Source organism: Balaenoptera borealis, assembly GCF_965194805.1.
Source record: "Balaenoptera borealis genome assembly, chromosome: 12".
Lineage (NCBI taxonomy): Eukaryota > Metazoa > Chordata > Mammalia > Artiodactyla > Balaenopteridae > Balaenoptera > Balaenoptera borealis.
In genome coordinates, this window is record NC_138869.1 from 17219849 (window position 1) to 17238621 (window position 18773).

At 40.3% G+C, this 18773-nt stretch overlaps 1 protein-coding gene across 9 annotated transcripts in view; it reads right to left on the bottom strand.

The window, feature by feature from the left end:
- Positions 1 to 18773, bottom strand: part of CNTN4 (contactin 4) — a 950427-nt gene that overhangs the window by 144394 nt on the left and 787260 nt on the right. For all 9 annotated transcript variants that reach the window (XM_082345360.1, XM_082345363.1, XM_082345356.1 and 6 more), the window contains 2 exons: positions 10875 to 11011; positions 8472 to 8601 (listed from right to left, as the gene is read on the bottom strand). In XM_082345360.1, coding sequence (XP_082201486.1) covers positions 8472 to 8601; positions 10875 to 11011 — 267 coding nt within the window. The remainder of the gene's footprint in view (positions 1 to 8471; positions 8602 to 10874; positions 11012 to 18773) is intronic.

Here is an 18773-nt window from a genome sequence, read left to right on the forward strand (position 1 = left end):
TGCAGTGCATGGGCTTCTCATTGCGTGGCTTCTCTTGTTGCGGAGCATGGGCTCTAGGCGCGCGGGCTCAGTAGTTGTGGCGCGCGGGCTTAGTTGCTCCGCAGCATGTGGGATCCTCCTAGACCAGGCCACGAACCTGCGTCCCCTGCATTGGCAGGCAGATTCTTAACCACTGCGCCACCAGGGAAGTCCCCTATTTGTTGACTTAACAGAAGAGAGTAATTAGACTGTGAGAATTCTGGAATTCCAGTGGTTAAGAAATGGTAGTACTTGTTATTAGCAATTATTAGCTCATCAGTTCCTTGAAGGCAGAGACTATGAATTATGGATCTCGGACTTAGCACAGGCTTTTGCTGGATATCACAGCCCTTTCTTTTATTCAAGTGGGGTTGTAAATGGCTTCTTGAACTCCCTGGCTTATGTACAGGACACTTTGTCCTCTCTGGACCTCAGTCAAATGAAGCAGAATTACCCAAGAAACAATATGGGCTGTTGATATGGTTGTCCCTTGGCATCTCCTATCCACAGGGAGATTGGCTCCAGGACCCTGAAGGTACCAAAATCCACAGATACTATAGTCCCTCATTTGAATAGCATAGTGCAAGGAATACAGCCAGCTCCCCATAACTGGCGGATGCAGAGTGCTGGCTGTATTCTCACACCACGTGAACTGGTGTGATGGTAGATGTTTAACAACTGGCTCTCCAAGCAAAACAAAACACCAAAGAACTTGGTTTTCGGTGCTTGCTAATTTCTGTGGTCCAAATACTCCCATCAGGGCCGAGTTCAGGCTACCAACAAGAAGTCACTGAACGCTGAACTGAGAAGGATACATAAACTCAGCTCCTGCCAATATGAACTAGTTCCGGCACATAATATCATTTCCCTGCTTCCCTAAAGCACATATTTAGGGGAAGGTTACAGGGCAAGTGGGCCCTGGGAGTTCAGCTTTCCCCAGGTTTGGGTCTTTCTCTGAGGCAACACAACTGTCTCCCCTTTCCTCCCAGGTACTCCCAGACAACTCAGTGGTGAGAAGACAGGAACTTCAATTGCCTTCCAATTCCTTTGATTGGTTCATTCTGTTTAAAGAATCTGTATCCTGACACTTCGTGAGTGACAATAACACAGCAGTTTTAAGGGCTTCAGCTACACGTGCCCTGACCTAGACATGCGGGCTCAAGAGAAACATACTGCAATGTGGACAAGCGATGTTTATATAGCCCAGCAGTGACTGATCTCTTGCTTATCATGTTTCTTCAATAAGGCACTTAACTGAAGGAGTTTTTTGTTTTGTTTTTTTGTTTGTTGCTTTTTTTTTTTTTTTTGCCTTTGTGCTATGCTTATTTTCAACCACATTCAAAAGGCTTTATTAAAAGCAACGTGCCTCATACTAAGTACAAATGAATTTCTTCAGGAGCCTAGAAGAGCCAATGTCTGCTCAAGTTGGGAAAAAAAAGCTGGAATGTTGTTGGTACAAACGCTCTGTTTCTAGAAGAAATTGTCTCACATGATTAATAGAGCTTTTGTCAATACTAGGTTCAATCATGGAAGCATGGATTAATTGGAAGTAGAGTGGTTATACCAACAAATCTTTATTCCTCCCTCCAACTCCTACTTGCTTTTACAAGTTAGCTACTCCGCTGGGATGGCTTAAGAGTGGATAACAAAGGGTTCTATAGAGCAGATCTTAGATGAGGGCACCTAAATTTAACTGATCATAAGAATCACTTGGAGGACCTCCTCAACTCTACCCACCACGAAAGGGGACCTGATAATTTAAATTTTACTATTTTTGCCACTAAAACAGTGATCCTCAGAGCAGAAGCATTGGTGATCACCTGGGAGCTTGTTAAAAATGCAGACTCTCAGGCCCCACCCCAGATCTGAAATCAGAATCTGAGTTTAACAAGACCCCCAAGTAGTTTAAAAATGCATCAAAGTTTGAAACTCACTGCTAAATCTTTGTGAACACCAATTCTAGTACTCCCTGGGTCAGGCTACTAAAAGAGAATCAATTTGCTGCCAGAAAGTAGTGGAGAGAAAAAATATTTCATTTATTTATTTATTCAGTAATTCATAGAGACTTGCAGCAGATAATGGTAAAAGACATAAAGTAATAAATACATTTAAAATATGGCTGATGTCAAACATAGGAAAGGTAGGAAACTATCTTACTAGACTTAGTACAATAAAGTGAGCTACTCTGAAGCCAAAACAGACAAGTCAACGTGATGGGCAGAGGGAAAAAGAATATATTTCTTTCTAACTAATAAAAAACAAACAAAAACAGTAAACCAAACCAAACCAAACCATATAATTTTTTAGAAGACAAACTTTCCTCCTGATTCTACACCTTAACAATCTATTGGAAATCCCTTTATGTAAAGGACTAAGGACTTTGGAATGGATAATGCCTTCATAGCACTTTTACAGAAAACTCAGACTTCAGTGGAAGGATAGTACATCCGGCGCTCAGTATCCATAGCTTCCGAAATCTACAGTTGGTTGAATCCAACAACACTGAATTTGCAGATGCAGTAGGCCAACAGTACATGGGATTAAGACTCAGTGATGCCTTGGGCTGCATTCCTGAGTTATATTTTAAACTCTAACTCACTGAAGGCATTTCTTTGGGGGAAATGACATAAGGAATTGTCATAATATTTATCCTTCAGATTTCAAAGTCTCCCTTCAGTTGGCTTTAAGCCACTGAAGAGAGACGCCAAGAACATCTAAGTATATCCTCACATGGCAGCCAAAGTCACTCTGTGGGCCTAATTCTAACTCACCATCTTGGTAAAATGGGGCCTTTAAGACATGGTTGGAATCTCTGATGCTTGATATTTCTCTTCTGCAGAAGGACTTTAGTTTCAGAGTCCTGATCCAAATCAGAAGGTTTGCCAGGTAGACCATATTCAACTTAAACAAACAAACAACAACAACAACAAAAAACCCTCTGTTCAGGCTAGACTTCCTATCTTAGGATCGTGGTTCTCCAAGTGCGGCATTGGACCGGCGGCGTCAGCATCACCTGGGAACTTGTTAGAAATGCACATCCTCAGGCCCCACCCCAGAACCACTGTGTCAGAAACTCTGGAGGCAGCGCTCAGCAAGCTGTGTTTTAACAAGTCCTCCAAGTGATTCTGATGCGTGGTAAAGTTTGAGAATCAATACCATGGGAAAACTTAATTACCTTCTGATCTGATCAATTACAGCAGTAGTTCCCAAACTGTGCTGTCCATTGGAATCACACCTGGGTGGCTTTAAGGAATAAAGGGCCCCGGGGTCCCAGGCCCAGGGATTGAATTAGTTGGTAGGGAGGATGGTAGAGTATTGGGCTCTTAAAGAACTCCCCAGATGGCTGTCATATGCAGCACAATTTGAGAACCACTGAAATGGGGTTTTCTGGTGACTGTGCAGCTGTCTACATTATAAGCTTTTGGTATGGATACTAGTTAAAAACAGCAACAAACAAACAAACAAAACACATCTTACTATATTGCTACACTTTTAGATTTGCAGGAAGTTTTCACATGCGATCTCTTTTAGTTTTGCCAGTGAGGAGTAGCACCCTCATTTTACTGATAAATGTAGGCTTAGCAACTTGTTAAAAGATACCAGATTTGCATTTGAGATCCAAGTGCATAGCTTCCCCTCTTCATGACGAGTTATGCAAAGCTCCTGCCTAGATGACATTTGGGTAAGAAAGGCGTCCGTCCTCTCATTGGATGCTGATCACACTCAACACATTTGACGATTTTGTAATCTGGCTCAATGAGGCAGTTGAGAAATCAGACTTAGATGCAGATGAGCACTTGTGGAAGTCCCTGTGAAATCATTTTTAGTTTAGCCTTAATGTTTTTCTAATTTGTGAGCCAATCATTTGGACAAATGCCAAATTAACCAGATAATTGCTCAAGCCTGCACCTCACTTTAATTGGACCATCAGTTCCTTAATGGCATTGGAATGTCCTGCCAGGACATTCTCGACCACACGGGCCAGGAGATGCTCTCCACCACATGGGCCAGGAGAATCCCCACGGTCCTGAACCATCAGACGGAAACTCCTCAGGGCGAAGCTACTTCTATCCCTTATACAGTCTTGGCAAAGTCAGGTCACATTCAAGACCACCTGAATGTGAAGACACCCACTTGCTCTTTGGGATAGTTCATCCGATTTCAAAATCAGAGATACTCTAGTGACACTGCTGGTTATGACCCAGGTAAACTGGACCCAGTACCCAAGCATCTTGCTCTAGCAAATCACTTGTCTTCTGTACAGAATTGTTGGTACCCTCACTCAGATTCTTTTTTCTGGCCCCAGCTGCTGCAAGCATTGGTTGTCTACCACCTCCAGCTGCCCCCTTCTCTGGGAAATTGACTGGGAGGTTTTGCTCCAGCTGCCCTGCCATTGCTACCACCACCTAAAGGGCAGTCCAATGAATAACTGATACAGAGATTTTTTAAAAAGGCCAGCCTCCTTGCCTCAGGTGGGAATAGCTCTGAGATGCAGTTTATACTCTAGACATCTCCCTCCAGGACGCGACATAGGCGAGACTTCACCTGAGACCATGTCCCTGCTCAGCTACCCTCCATGCCCTCCCTAGCTTGCATTCTCTTCCAGGTTTTTCCCAGAGGACATTCCTCCAGTGACTCATAGGTACCTGAATCCCTGCCTCTGCTTTTGAGGGCTTAGGCATCCTCTATCTTTACCACACGATATATACAGAATGACATTAGTATTCTGTTGGAGCAGCACAGAAAATTTCAAGTTTAGCAATTCAGTCAGCATTCCCTAGTACCAATATGATCATCTACCTAAGTGGACACAAACATTAAACACGAATAGAAATATTTCATTAGAAAAGTTACTTTTAAATCAATAAAATACCTAGTTTGTTTTTTTAATTATATTTTTTATAAAAGACTCAAATTTCCCCAAGATTATAAGAGTCTATTCACTCTAACTCCAACATGCCTTCATGAGTGGAGAGAGAGATGCGACGATGGTATGACCCAGGGAATTGTGTAGCACCCCAGGGATGCCCACGAGCATATGTCACACGAGTGAATCTCATCCATGACCTAGGCTAACACAGGAGAAAAAGTCTGGGAACAGTTGCCTTGAGGAATAATAAACTATCAGTTGCAATAGGTCAGTCACAAACACGGACATTTCTATTTGATGTACTCATACCAGGCCTACTCTAATATACTGACCTCAAGGTAAAAGTCTCTCTATGGCATTCACCCACCCGGTGAGTAAATCACCCAGCACCTAGGTTAATTATTTAGCAGTTTCAATCCATTAATTATAGATACGTTACATATACATTAAGTACACAGACAGAACACATAAAACAAGACCAAGGGAAAAGCTTATTAAATATATGCTTCCTAGCCATCTCTTACTCATGACTTTAGGGCTATTACCCAGCATGAAAGGGAATCTCCTCTCTAGCAGTGGAGGATGCTGAAATTTGATCGATAGCTGGAACCAACCTCCATTTTTTCTTCCTCATACTGAAGTACCTTGTTTTCATTTTGTTTCTTTGTTCAATTCAACCTCTCTAAGATTTTAATACAGGTAATAACTACTCAGTTATTTGATCCATAAGAGTCAAACTATTACCATTCGACAAGAAACAAAGTGACTTGTGAAACACAATCATATTAGAGCTTACCCAATTAACCAATATTAATTTATGTGTATTTTTAAATAGTCAAATGTCTTCTCCCTCCTTCACTTCAGATGGACTCTAGGATTCACCCATTCAATACTTAACTGCCCTTCAAGTCACTTGGAATATACTAGCGTGATTTTTTTTTTTTTTTTGGCAGGAAAAATGGGATATTAAATAGAGAACTTCTAAGCTTGTTGTTTAAGATCCTCTAAAATTGGCCATTAATTTTTCCATCTTTCTCTTTCAAGTTTAAAGTTTGCCTGTACGCTTTATGTATTTGAATCAAAAATTCTGAAAAACATTCAGGATTCTCTGTGGGCAAGAAACTATCCAGATGTTTTATAACTTTGAACCTTTGTTCAGGCCATCTCACTCTATTCTGCAATGTTCCTGGTCCTTTTCTTTTTTTTTTTTTGCCTGTACAAAAATTATTTTTCAAAGCTCACCTGACTAGCCCAGTCCATTAGCTAAACTCTTCCCTGAATTTCTGGAAGACTTACTATTTTCACCACTTGTTTGGCCTGCATCATTTACTGACATGTCTTACTGTTCTCATACTCAACAAGGTTGAAATCAGGGGGGTTAAATAACGTCTCAGGCATTTTTATCTGATCTTTACTGATCTTGCTTGCTGATCTCAAGGGACTTAAGAAAGGACTCAGATCACGAAATCATTTGGAATTAGTTCCAACTGGAAATGATTTGAAATAAACCTCTGAATGTAAGAGCTGAAGCAGTGATTACCACCTCACAGGCCTTGAACCCTGGGTAGGGGGAATGGAAAGGATCTGGTGAGGATCTTGGGATATATAAATGTAAATCATAACATACATATATATAGATATGGATATATAGAGATGGATGTATACACACATACACATCTCTACATACTGTTAAGTTCAGCTATGGGTACGTGCTCTTGACAAAAATCATTTAACAGCCTTTCTCACTTTTGGCTCTGCTTTTGGGACTTTAGTCATCCTCTATCTTTATCCCATGACTATGTCCCATGATTTCCAGTCATCTGTTACTGTCAAATTTTCTCATTTTAACTAAGGGACCTACAAAATCTTTTAAAATTATCACAGCGTCCCCAGACTTAGCAATTGGCCAGCACTCACTTAGAAGGTTTCAGGACTATGTGATTCATTTCTTAGGCCACACACCCTCAGTTTTAGCTGTTCTTCTAACCAGTTGACATAGTGTTTAATAGAGAACACTCTTCTTTCTGCAGAACATCCAAAGCAATCTACCTTCATGAACTGCGCTCCACAAGAATCGGCTCTAACTACCAATAATCAGAGCCCATCTGGCCACGGTGGGATCACTGTACTTGCCCTGGAGGAAGTTAGAATTATTGTTCTCAATATTTATAGGGTGGGAGGTATGTGTGTTTAGGTCATCCTTACAGTAGGCCAAGCCAAGCTGATGATGACTCCGGGAGAAAAGAATTCTCCTAGGCCTCTTTGAGAAAGACAGCAGCCTCGTGAACTCTCACAAATTCTTGTCTTTGATGGGATGTTGGTTCAAGTAAAGAATTTGGTGAGAACAACAATTATGGAAGCTTTTCCATCCGTTTTTACCTTACAGAGGGTGGAAGGACATTCAATTCGGCAGCAACTACTTATGCATGTCAGATCTACAGGCCAGGCACCAAGAAGTGCTTTAGAGAAGGGCAAGTCAGGTCTCTGAATCTGGGAAAATTATCAGGGCTTATGGAATCAGCTCCCTTTGTGTGCTGCCTTTCTCTTATTTATAATCTTTCTATTATGTTCTCTCTACGAAGAACTGCTGCTTAGACATTTAAGATAAATTCTGAAGTCAGAGTCAAGATTTTTCTACAAGACAAATGCAAGTTGATGGCCTGGAGTTCTTGTTTGCTTGTTTGTTTGTTTGTTTGTTTTTAATGCCCATAGGTTTGTTAAATCACTTAACTTGTGTTTTCAATGATTTACTTAACTCATTAATTCATTTTTTTAACAGTCTCTCAACTCCTTCATCACTTAGTACAGTCATTCATCCTTACATTCATTCATTATTTATTGAGCACATACTTTGTGCTTCAACATTGTATTAAGTCCTGAGGATTAAATGATGAGTTAAACCAAATATGGTCCATGACATCATGGGGAAGTTAAAGGGCAGTTAGAGAAAAAGACAGAAAAATCACATAAGCAAATGTAAAATGCAACGGTAGCATGATACATGAAGAGGGGACAGAAAAGCACTCTAGGTAGAGGAAACAGTGTGGACCAGTGGCCTGTGGGGGAAGGGAGGGGGGTGAACATGCAGCACGGAAAGCTCAGCATTGCTGAAGAGCAGAAGGAAAGGGGCACATGGTGAAAAATGGAGCTGGAGGGGCAGACCACCAGTGCACAGCCTGGAAAATTCAGAGGTGAAAGAACAAGATGCACCTTGCTGGCTGTTCAAATACACCTTTCCACACCAAGTCAGCTCTTCCTCTCTCCAAGCCCAATCAGAGTGATAGCAACAGACGCCAAAGCATTTCATAAACTTCACTCAATTTAGAAGAGGGGCTGATAGAGGAATAAAAATGAGCGCCAAGGGAACTGCGTCACCCATTGTAAGCATCAGGAGAAACTGATTTAGAAAGTGGTCTCTTCTTAATGCTTGCAGAATGCATTCCTTGTTTCTCGAGCGATATCTTCGGTATAAAGATTTCTTCACCCCTTTTTCTTGGATTGAACGTTTATGTTTGGCAGAGGACATGGTAGTTTAGTGATTTTAAGAGTTTTTACTTTTTTTCTTTCCAGTATAAAGACTCACCTATAACACTAAGCTCTGCGCTGGAAAAGATAACTCCATGTTTATTTTCTGCCACACACTGATACATGCCAGCGTCTGAGAGGTTCACTATTGTTATGTTGAGTGTTCCTTGCTCGATATGAATTCTATCCTGTGAAAGAAAAGAGGAACACAAAACAATGACCTTCTACAACTGAGACCTTAAGGCAATTTTGCTGCATGTTATATCAAAGGGGCTTAATGGGAAGAAAATAGCTATCACATAAGCAATTTACATACCATGATCTATTTATCTGTCAACTAAATTTGTGGCAGGTCAGATGCTAAATGGAACAACCCGTACATCAGTTGGTAAATGGAATTTAAATTGTAGGACTCTCTTGAGCTCTCATTGATTTAATAGTGAAACCATTCAGATTAATATCCCCTCTAAATTGATGAAGTTGAAATTTAAAATGCTTTTTTTACTCCAAGGCTTTGTGCTAACTGTGGGTGAGGAGTGGGAAATACAAGTAAGTTTACCGTTTAGAGTAGTTAAAACACTCAGATTATGATCAGGCAACACTTTGAAGGTTAATAGGATTGTAATCTTCTTGGATGAAGCAGAGACAAATATTTAATGTCAGCTGAAATTTACTAAGAAAAAGAGTAGGTATTAATAATTTAATGTTCCCTTACTCAATTGCTATCGGTGGCATGATCTAAGCTTAGGACCATCTGCTGGTAGCCAATCTGAAGAAAGCAAAGTTAGTGTATGCAACAATAGACCATCCTCATTCCTCAGCCTGAGGCTACGTAACTTGAGGGGTCAATTTTTATAAGTACCCAAAAGGATCTCCTCTTCTCCAGGAGACCTGCCATTTAAGAAGTAAAATATATAAAGACCTACTGGTTTTCTGGTTGCTCCGGGGTTGTGATTTAGTTGGGTGGACTCCGTATTAGGCTTTGATCAACTCTCAGCATCCATGTTCTCTCACATTAAATAAAGGGAAGAAAATGCCAGTTACCTGGGTACTTACACTCTAGTGATTTGAGTTTGGCTTTTAGAATTGAGAGAATCATGGGACCAAAAAGAGTCCAGCAGTGACAGGCAGAGGTGTGGGTGGCAGGGCGTGGGCCAGGCTCATCACAGCAGCCCGTTTCTGCGGCTGCACACACCACACTGACGTCCCGGCCAGCGCTCAGAGAAGTCGCTCTTCTCTGGGGGCTGACGGGGGAGGAAATCTGAGCACAAAAAACTGGCTCTCAACTTGGGGCCTGAGGAAAATGTCAAATTTCAGCGAACATTTGACTTCACTAGGAAAATACATAAGGAAACTTAAACTGGACACAATTGTTCCCCTTTCTAAGGTCCCACCTTCACTTATTTTTATGGGCATTATTCCTTCAGTTATCTCTTTGAGCATCCTTAACAGACTTATTCCGATTTCTGCGTTAGATTCTTCTCCAGGTTGGTTATCTTTCTAAAAATATTTTTTTTGCATATGGTTTGGAATATTGGTGTACAGGCTTATTTTGAAAAGGAGTTATTTTTGCCTGTCTTTTCCCCTCTATTTAGCAGTTTTGTGGTTGCCTTCACCTCAACCCCTGGGCCGCTGGTCCAGAAGCAGAACTACTCATGGCTTCTCTCAGGTCCTGATCTGGGAGGATGCTGGGGCTACTGCAATTCCCGTCCAGGGCCAGTGGGGGGCATAACCTGGTACCTTCTACCTCTCTTACGTCACAGAGTCCTATTAAGCCAGGCAGCAGTTTGTGGGCTTTTGCACTTAAGCCTTAGCTACAAGGATATTGTACCCTTGTCTCCAGAGAGGATTTTTTTTATACCTGAACTCTCAGCTACTACTGCCTGCTTCAGGGCCTATAGGCTGGTGCCTCCGGCCTCACTCATCACTTTTAGTTTTTCTTCTATTTCTGTTGCATTAGAGGTGTTAGTCTCGAGCTTGCATGTGGCATTGCTAAACGTCTAAGGCAGAGTGGGCATTCTGCTGGTGAACATACTGGACCATTTGTCCACTAGTCTCCTCAGACGGAAGACGATAATAAAACCACACTGAAGGGGAGAATTTGGATGCTGAAAGGTATTACTCACTCATTCTTGTCTAGCATACACACAAATTTGTGTCTTAGCACAATTACATGTTCCAGACCTTCAGCATAACTTTCCAATTGTAAAGCCAGAGATGTTAATCTCTGAAGGCCAAAGATGAACAATAGATGCTTAACAAGGTTGAACAAGGCTGGAGAATCAGATTTATGTACAGTTTGTATTTATCAACTGCATTCGCTTTCACTTTTTCCACTATTTATGGCATCGGGTTGCATATTATTTTGGAGACAACTGGTCATTTTTTTGTTTCCATAGCAACAACACCACATTCAACATTACAGTAAATATTAAGACACAATTATCATCCATTTGCTTACCCGAGTTAACAGTGGTTCACCATTTTTCAGCCACCTGTATGTAGGTTTGGGCCTTCCATTGGCTTTACATTCCCAGAAGACATTTTCTTCAATGGCCACATGAATGTCATTTATTTTTTGAATCCAATTAGGTTGAGCTATAGCAGTTCACAAAGCAAAGACATACATTCAGTGTATGTTCAATCCATGTTTATCATATGCAATCAAGGGACAAAAATAGGCTTATAATAAAATTCCTTTTCCAGAGGTTATGCAAATTACAAAGCTGGGTAGAAGCTCAGGGGGTGCTTTTAGAAAACACCCACCCTATGTCCAACTCTGAATGTCATATTTTTGCAGCCCACGTGGCTGGTTTTTTCATCACTAAAGGCAGAATGAATAACACTACCCTGAGTCATATGGTGAAATTAACTGCCCTTCCCCCCGAATATCTATTCTTCCTTTTTTCCTTTTAATAAGAGAAATCTCCCACCACCAGCCTACTACTTTTAGCTGGGCTCATATTTTTTCTAGCTACACACTGCATTTCCAAGATTCCTTTGCAGCTGGTGGTAACCATGGGACTAAGTTCATACCAATGATATGTGGTGTGTGTGAAAGTGATGAGAGCAACTTCCAGGTTACTGACTTAAAGATACTTGTCCTGGACTCTCACTGCCTTCCCCACTGATTGGAAAAAGCAACAACTGAAACAGCTTTGAGCTCAGAGATGAAGCTATGTAGGATGAAAATGCTGACCTGCCAGCCTCGGACCTTGAATGACCTTGTGGAATAAAGCAGCACCAGACCCACCTGCCTATTTTTGGAGAGATACATGTGAGAGAAATAAACTTCTTATTTAAGGCACTATATTTCTGGGTGTCTCTCACACACATCACATGGATACTTTTTGTGACTCCTTTCTCCTTCGAGGCTATCATCATTTTCTATTATTGACTTCTTTCATATTGATAGAATGTCATCCACAAGTGTATGGCCCTGGAATTCCAAATCTCTGAATGAGCCCTGGTTTTTACCAAAACCTTCTCAGGAAATCAAGTCCTGCCCACAATCTAACACAGGAATTCAAGACAGCACTTAATTCCCACACTGCCCAACGCCCTCTTCCTCTCTCCCCACCAAAATTATGCCTAATTTTTCATGCTTCAATTAAGCTCATATTTTCTTCCTTGTTCTTAAGGGAGATAAAGACAATGTTAACCTACGTTCCCTAAAAAGTCTTCATCAATACCAAGCCTTCCCTAAAGCACAATTCATGCCATTGGTAACTATAACGGCAAACATATTTAGGCAGAAGACCCTCAGCCCAAAGTTCATGCAGGAGAGAAGCACAGCTGTCATTCTGGAATGTTATCTTCTAACAAGGCACTTACATAGGATAATGCCTACCAGTGTAAACTTAATAGTCAGAACTGGTATCAGTATTTAATTAGAAGATGCTACTCAATATTCTTAACACGTCTCTTTGCTGACTTGACCTCAGTATCTTTATTCAGTGAGGCTACTGATCATCCATAATTCAATGCAAAAGGAAATGACTAGTGTTGAGGCCAAGCTATCTTATCTTCCCAGCAATAAATGAAACTGGAAAAACACTAACAAGTCACTTAACCAGCAGAGGTCTCTAGGTCCCTGAATAAATGCTGCTTTCTCCTTTTATCCATGTATAAGCAATTTCATGTTTTTCAAAGAGCAAAGCACAATTTTACAAATCCTCTACTGATGGGGATGATGCATTGCTGCACATGCGGAGAGGCTGAAAGGGTCAACTTTCAAAAAAGTCATAACATCAACAAGTATTAACTTGAACGAAGGGTTATAACCTTTATCCTTGAAAGAGCTGCAAGCCTACCATTGTTCTTAATCTTCCTGCTGCTAATGCAAAGGAGCTCAAAAGGTAGACACCTTTTTAGTTCTCTGCCTGGAAAATCTGATGTGTAACCCTGATAAGGCTAATGGCAGTTGTCTGCCTGATTTCACATTCAACCTGCTGAATATTTACCCCCCACAGAGTTTATGAAAACAAAGCAAAAAAGAAAAGTTACAGAAATCTGTGTGGAATATTAACAACTAAGCCAAACTTTTCAAAGAGAGTGAGGAAGAAAAAAAATGGAAGGGCAAATGTAACTTATGAAGCAATGTCAAGTTGAAGTTCAAAAAGGAAACATCAAAACCATGTGCAGAGACAGAGATTTCAATGTCATAGATTTCCTGTAACTCTTGGGCTTATTCATTGCTTTCTTTCAAAAATACAGAAAGCTGGAAGCACTACCTTGCAATCTCAAAAAAGGAGATGGGGAAGGAAAGGGAGGGCCTTGAGAGGATTTGGAAAAGACCTTGCAAAGTTCTAACTAATTAAACACTTCTGAGGGCTCATTCTGTCTCTTGCAACAGGGTTATGGAGGTTAAGGTGCTCAACAGGAATGCTCAATGGTAGTGATTTGTGCTGGTCAAGGTGAAATCAACAGCAAATTCAGCCTTTGTGAGACATCGTCAGGTACTTTCCTTTTTCTTTTTTTTTTTTTTAAGTAAAATTAATTCGTGAAAAACAAATTTGAATGGTTAAAAACCTATTCCTCCCGAAGTAAAATGAATTCATAGACGCCAAATTTGAAATGATATAAACATGTTCCTCTTGAAGTCAATACCTAGACATGGGCCCAGGGGGATCAGGATTGGAAGATCATATTATATAAATGGCAAAGAATGAGATAATGTTGTTTTTTAACATGCCAACTGCAGATCTACAGGGCAGAAGCCCACACAGTGAAGGTTTCTCCTGCCACTCACTTAGATTGGATGAATCATCTCTAAGTGGGTGAGTTTTTTCTAATAGAATAGTCCTGTGCCTGATGGAAATTATTCATATCTCTACCTAGTTCTTTGGGTCACCCAGTTCAAAGTCCTTGGATGACAAATGGTCCATTTTAGTGCATAATAGAAAATATTGTTTCCTGTAACTTGTTTTGGATAATGTATTTGGGTCCATTGTATTTATCACCTAATATCTAGGTTTGACTACATTTTATAACTCCATGTCTAAAAAATAGCTCCAAGGAAGGCTTGAACAGGTTGATTCAGTCCTATTATTTCAGAAAGAAGGTTATGTCTAAATGCCTTTTGGGGCATTATATATATAGATCCCAAATACTAAACAGAATTAATCATATCCACATATTAAAACAGAACCATCTGTTTTGGCCACTCATGTTCTCTCAAGGTTTGAATAGAAGAATCTCTCCTCTAAAACATCTTAAGTCTTGTTCTCAAGATACAAATTCAAATATAAGGTTAAATGGTTGTGTTTTATTTGACCCTGTGACACTGTTAGTCTGTTGGATAAATGAACAAGCTCTTCATTTCAATCTTTAGTTCAATAACTGCCAGAAATGACCTAAGTCAATGTGTATTCCAGCCACTGGAATCATGCAAGCATCTTATCCAATAACAATTTATATTGCAGACAGATATAATTTGAACTTAGTGGTCAAACAATTCTCAGCCATATCTGGCTCTCTAACTGTCCAAAACCAGAAATTTCTGGTAGAAAGAAATGCCATCATGAGCCTTAGACCTTAGAAAGTTAAAAATTTTAAAGAAAGGATATAATGGGGAAAAACAATTTAAACTGCTATTAGGATGATGACCTGTAGCCATTCAAAATTATTTCTGGTCGCTTACACAGTCTTGGAGAAGATGAATCACGTCCAAGGAATGCAGAGGTTTGGCTAACATTACTTAAGAATTACACTGATAGTGAGCTCTATGAGCCTGAAGATAAGTACTTGGCTTCAGTTTACCATATATATAGTTGCTTCCCAAATCTTTATCTCCAGCTGGAATTCTTATAGTGTTGACAGAATCATTGAGATACTGTCAATATCTTTACCTTGAATCCAGCATCCCCAGTATTGGCACTTGAACTATTCATTTTCCAACCTTACTGTAGAGAGTCTTCCAATTTATTGTTATAGTTTCCTCTTAAACCCTCAACGTCTCATTTGCAGAAGTCACTAAAAGGAAGGACGAGCTTCACAAGAAATACTCATACTGTGTTCTGTGCTAGGGTCCAAATTTGATCTCCCCTCATAATCTCCAGTCGTCTGACTTCAGGCTCTCATCCACTCCCCACACAACACCAGCAATCAATATCCTAATGGGCAGCGGTCCCCAACCTTTTTGGCATCAGGGACCGGTTTTGTGGAAGATAATGTTTCCACGGACTGGCGGCGGGGGATGGTTTTGGGATGACTCAAGCGCATTACATTTATTGTGTACTTTATTCTATTGTTATTATATTGTAATATATAATGAAATAATTATACAACTCACCATAATGCAGAATCAGTGGGATCCCTGAGCTTGTTTTCACACACCACTCACTGATAGTGTTTCTGCAAGCAATTGATTTATTACGGTCTCTGTACAGTCACACCTCTCTGCTAATGATAATCTGTATTTGCAGCCACTCCCCGGCACTAGCATCACCGCCTCAGCTCCCCCTCAGATCATCAGGCATTAGGTTCTCATGAGGAGCACGCAACCTAGATCAGTCCACAGTAGGGTTTGCGCTTCTCTGAGAAACTGATGCCTATGCTGATCCGACAGGAGGTGGAGCTCAGGTGGTAACATGAGCGATGGGGAGCGGCTGTAAACACAGGTGAAGCTTCTCTCACTCGCCCGCTGCTCACCACCTGCTGTACCTAACAGGCCAGGGACAGGTACCGGTCCGTGGCCGGGGGTTGGGGATCCCTGCTAATGAGGGTTTTCAAATTCAGTTCTATGACGCTCAGAGAGTTCTTGGGAGGGACGTCCTTCAACTAGGACAGCCTTCCTTTGTTTTAAATATTGAAAATTTCATGTTTAAAAAAGTAACGTGACAATTGTTAACAATACATACATGTTGAAAAGTACTATTTTGAGGTATCTAAATCTTGTCCTTTTGTAGAAAGAGCTTTGAATTTGGAACCTGGAGATTGAGTGCGTACATTTTCTCATTTGAATCAAGGGGAGGCTGGACTTGATGGTGTCTAAAGTCCCTTCTGACTTTAATGTGCTAAACCTTTAATTACCTCCTGAACCATCTGAATTCTTGGATCTCCTGGGTTCTCTGTTAATTAGTGCTTCACTCAGACTTTCCTATTTGTGATCTCTTCATCTCTATGTAAGTTGCACTGTACTTTTACTGCTGGCAATGGCAGAGGAGGTGCCACCAGGCTGACTGTCTCACAGGTAACAATGATAAGCCACAAAGAATATAAAAACCAACTATGTGAAGGCACACTTAAGGGTAACCAAAAGCAGGTACGTTTCTATTAATAGGTACTCATTAATATATAAAACAGATATGATTGTAGGAAGTAATCCATGCATGAGATAATGGATAGGAGGTGCGAATGTGCTTTGCACACTGTAAATACTCTACAAATTAAGAGAACATTGCCATCATTTCATATTTTTAGGCTAATATTTAAAGTGCTCTGTCATCTGGTTCTACCTAGTTCTCTCACTTTCTCTCCAAGTATGCCCAGTGAACACACAGCTCCTGTCAAATGAGGGTCTTCTTTGTTCTCAAATCCAATAAGCCAGCTCCTGCCTCATATCTTTGTTCAAAACAACTTGTGTTTTTGGAATGTTCTCCTCCCCTTCATCCCTACCCAGTGTTCACTCTACAGAAACACCTCCTCCATGAAGCCTTCCCTGATCTGTCAACTGCTATCCTCCTGAACACATACAGCTCATAGGGCACAAACAGCAAATCTGTTCTGTGCCATCACGTGTATTGTTTTTGAATGGGTTGGTTTAACTCTTTTACTGCTACCTAATTTCTATAAGAGCATACGTTTTCTCTTTTCTTCCTGGATGTGCTGTAGTCATTTCAGAACTTGAGAAATGAATCAATGAATAAAAAAGGATTGGAAATTAGCCATATGTTCATGAAAAAGGTCTTAAGCCTGGTTCACTAAGCCCACTGCCACCCAAACAAACCAAGTTATTATCTAGTTTAACACAGACTAATTTCTTTATGTTTCTTTTTAATCCTCAACTCGGTCACTGCCTACTGTTTCTCTGAATGTGCTCTTATTGGGTTAAATACATTCCTTTCTCCATCCCCTATTCACCTTCTGAGCAAAGTACTACCAATCACAGACACTAAAGTATTTACATAATATCTCAATCAGCATCACTTTATATGTGTTATTTCTCGACCTCATAATAACCTGCAAGTTAAGTGTCATTATCCCCATTTTACAGATGAGGTCCAGAGACATTAAAGTCCAGATTCAGAAAGTGGCTCAGTTAGGACTGGTACACAGGCCTTGCTTGGCTTCAACGTCCGTGCTCTCCTGACAGGCTCTCAAACTATGCCCCTACTGTCAATGGAGAAGGGAGTATTCTTTTGGACCCATGGTTCTCAAAGTGTGGTCTCAGGACCACTGGGGTTCCCCAAGTCTCTTTCAGAGAGTCCATGAGAGCCTTTCTTTCCACCTACACATCTGTGTGAGATCAGATTTTCTTCGTACCCTTCAACCAAAACAACAATCATGACAGATTAAATACAGAAGCACGTACCAGAATCTAGTTTTTTCTGCTAAGACAGACATTAAAGATATTTGCAAAAACCAAAACAACATCCCTCTTTTTTGTTTGGAAAAATACAGTTTTCTTAAAATATGTTAATTATGTTAATATGCACTGATTATACTGTTGTCATTTTAAAATAAAGTACTCAAATTCTCGGGATTAATTTCTAATATGCTATATATTGGTAGAAATAACCCACATAAGCAAAAGTTTTTTGGAGTACACAATAATCTTTCAGAGTGAAAAGGGGACCTGAAAGCCAAAATTTGAGGACTCCAGCTTTAGAGAAGCACGGAAACTTTCAGATAAATGAATCCATGTATGCAAAACTTGCTACAAGTAAATTTAAACAATATTCCTTGATAGATAAAAATTGTAACAGTTACATCTGCCTTCAGTGACAACAGAGTAAGGGAATGGAACTGCATTTCAGTACATTGTCTTTGATGTGACTTTTTCTTCCCTGGTCTGAAGTTTCTCATGGGGTAAGGACCCTGTAACCCTACTCCTGTATTAGTTCCCACTGACCATTATTTACAAAATGTTTCAATGTGCACCCCTTGAAAAACTGCACCAACCCACTTAATTGGAACTACCAGCTGAAGTGAAGGAAACAAAGATTGCTGACTATCTGAAGCGACACTCAAGGATACTGAGGGTCTCGATATCAGTTCTGTCTAGGACAATTAAGCAGACTACGGCTTTACTGCAAAATTACCTTATCTGCTGTGTTCATTTTTTGGTCACTCTATCTTTTAAGCCACTTTGTGGGGCTGAATAGTTCAGTGTGTGAACTGATCTAGTGATCACATATACATAGTACATCTGTGGGGAAATTAGTATGAGATGCTACACGATGCTTCTGTATTCTGACCTTAGAGATAATCCAACACGAGGTGCAGTGTCATCATGGCTACAGTTTTGCCTTTAGAGCCAAAGGACCATGGCCCACAAGGTCTAGACATATAGTCATAGATGTAAGTTGGAGAGGAAAAAAAAAAGAGCTCTTTTGGACTCAATAATCAGGTGATCACCTTGGAAAATAGGAAGTGAATAAGTCAACTGTTCAACTGGATGCTTTAATTTATGACTTTGGTTGTGGAAAATAAGCAGAAAAAGTATCTGGATGATTGATGAATTTTTTTTCCCCTTTACCTATTTTATTAAAATATCTTATTGGCAGGAAAAGGAACACAGAAAGAGCAGGTCTAGTCATAGCTCTGATTCTCGCTCATTCTATCACCTTGGGTAAGTTATTTTATGTCTCTGGGCCTTTTTTTCTTTTTCTTTTTCTTTTTTTTTAACTTATAAAAA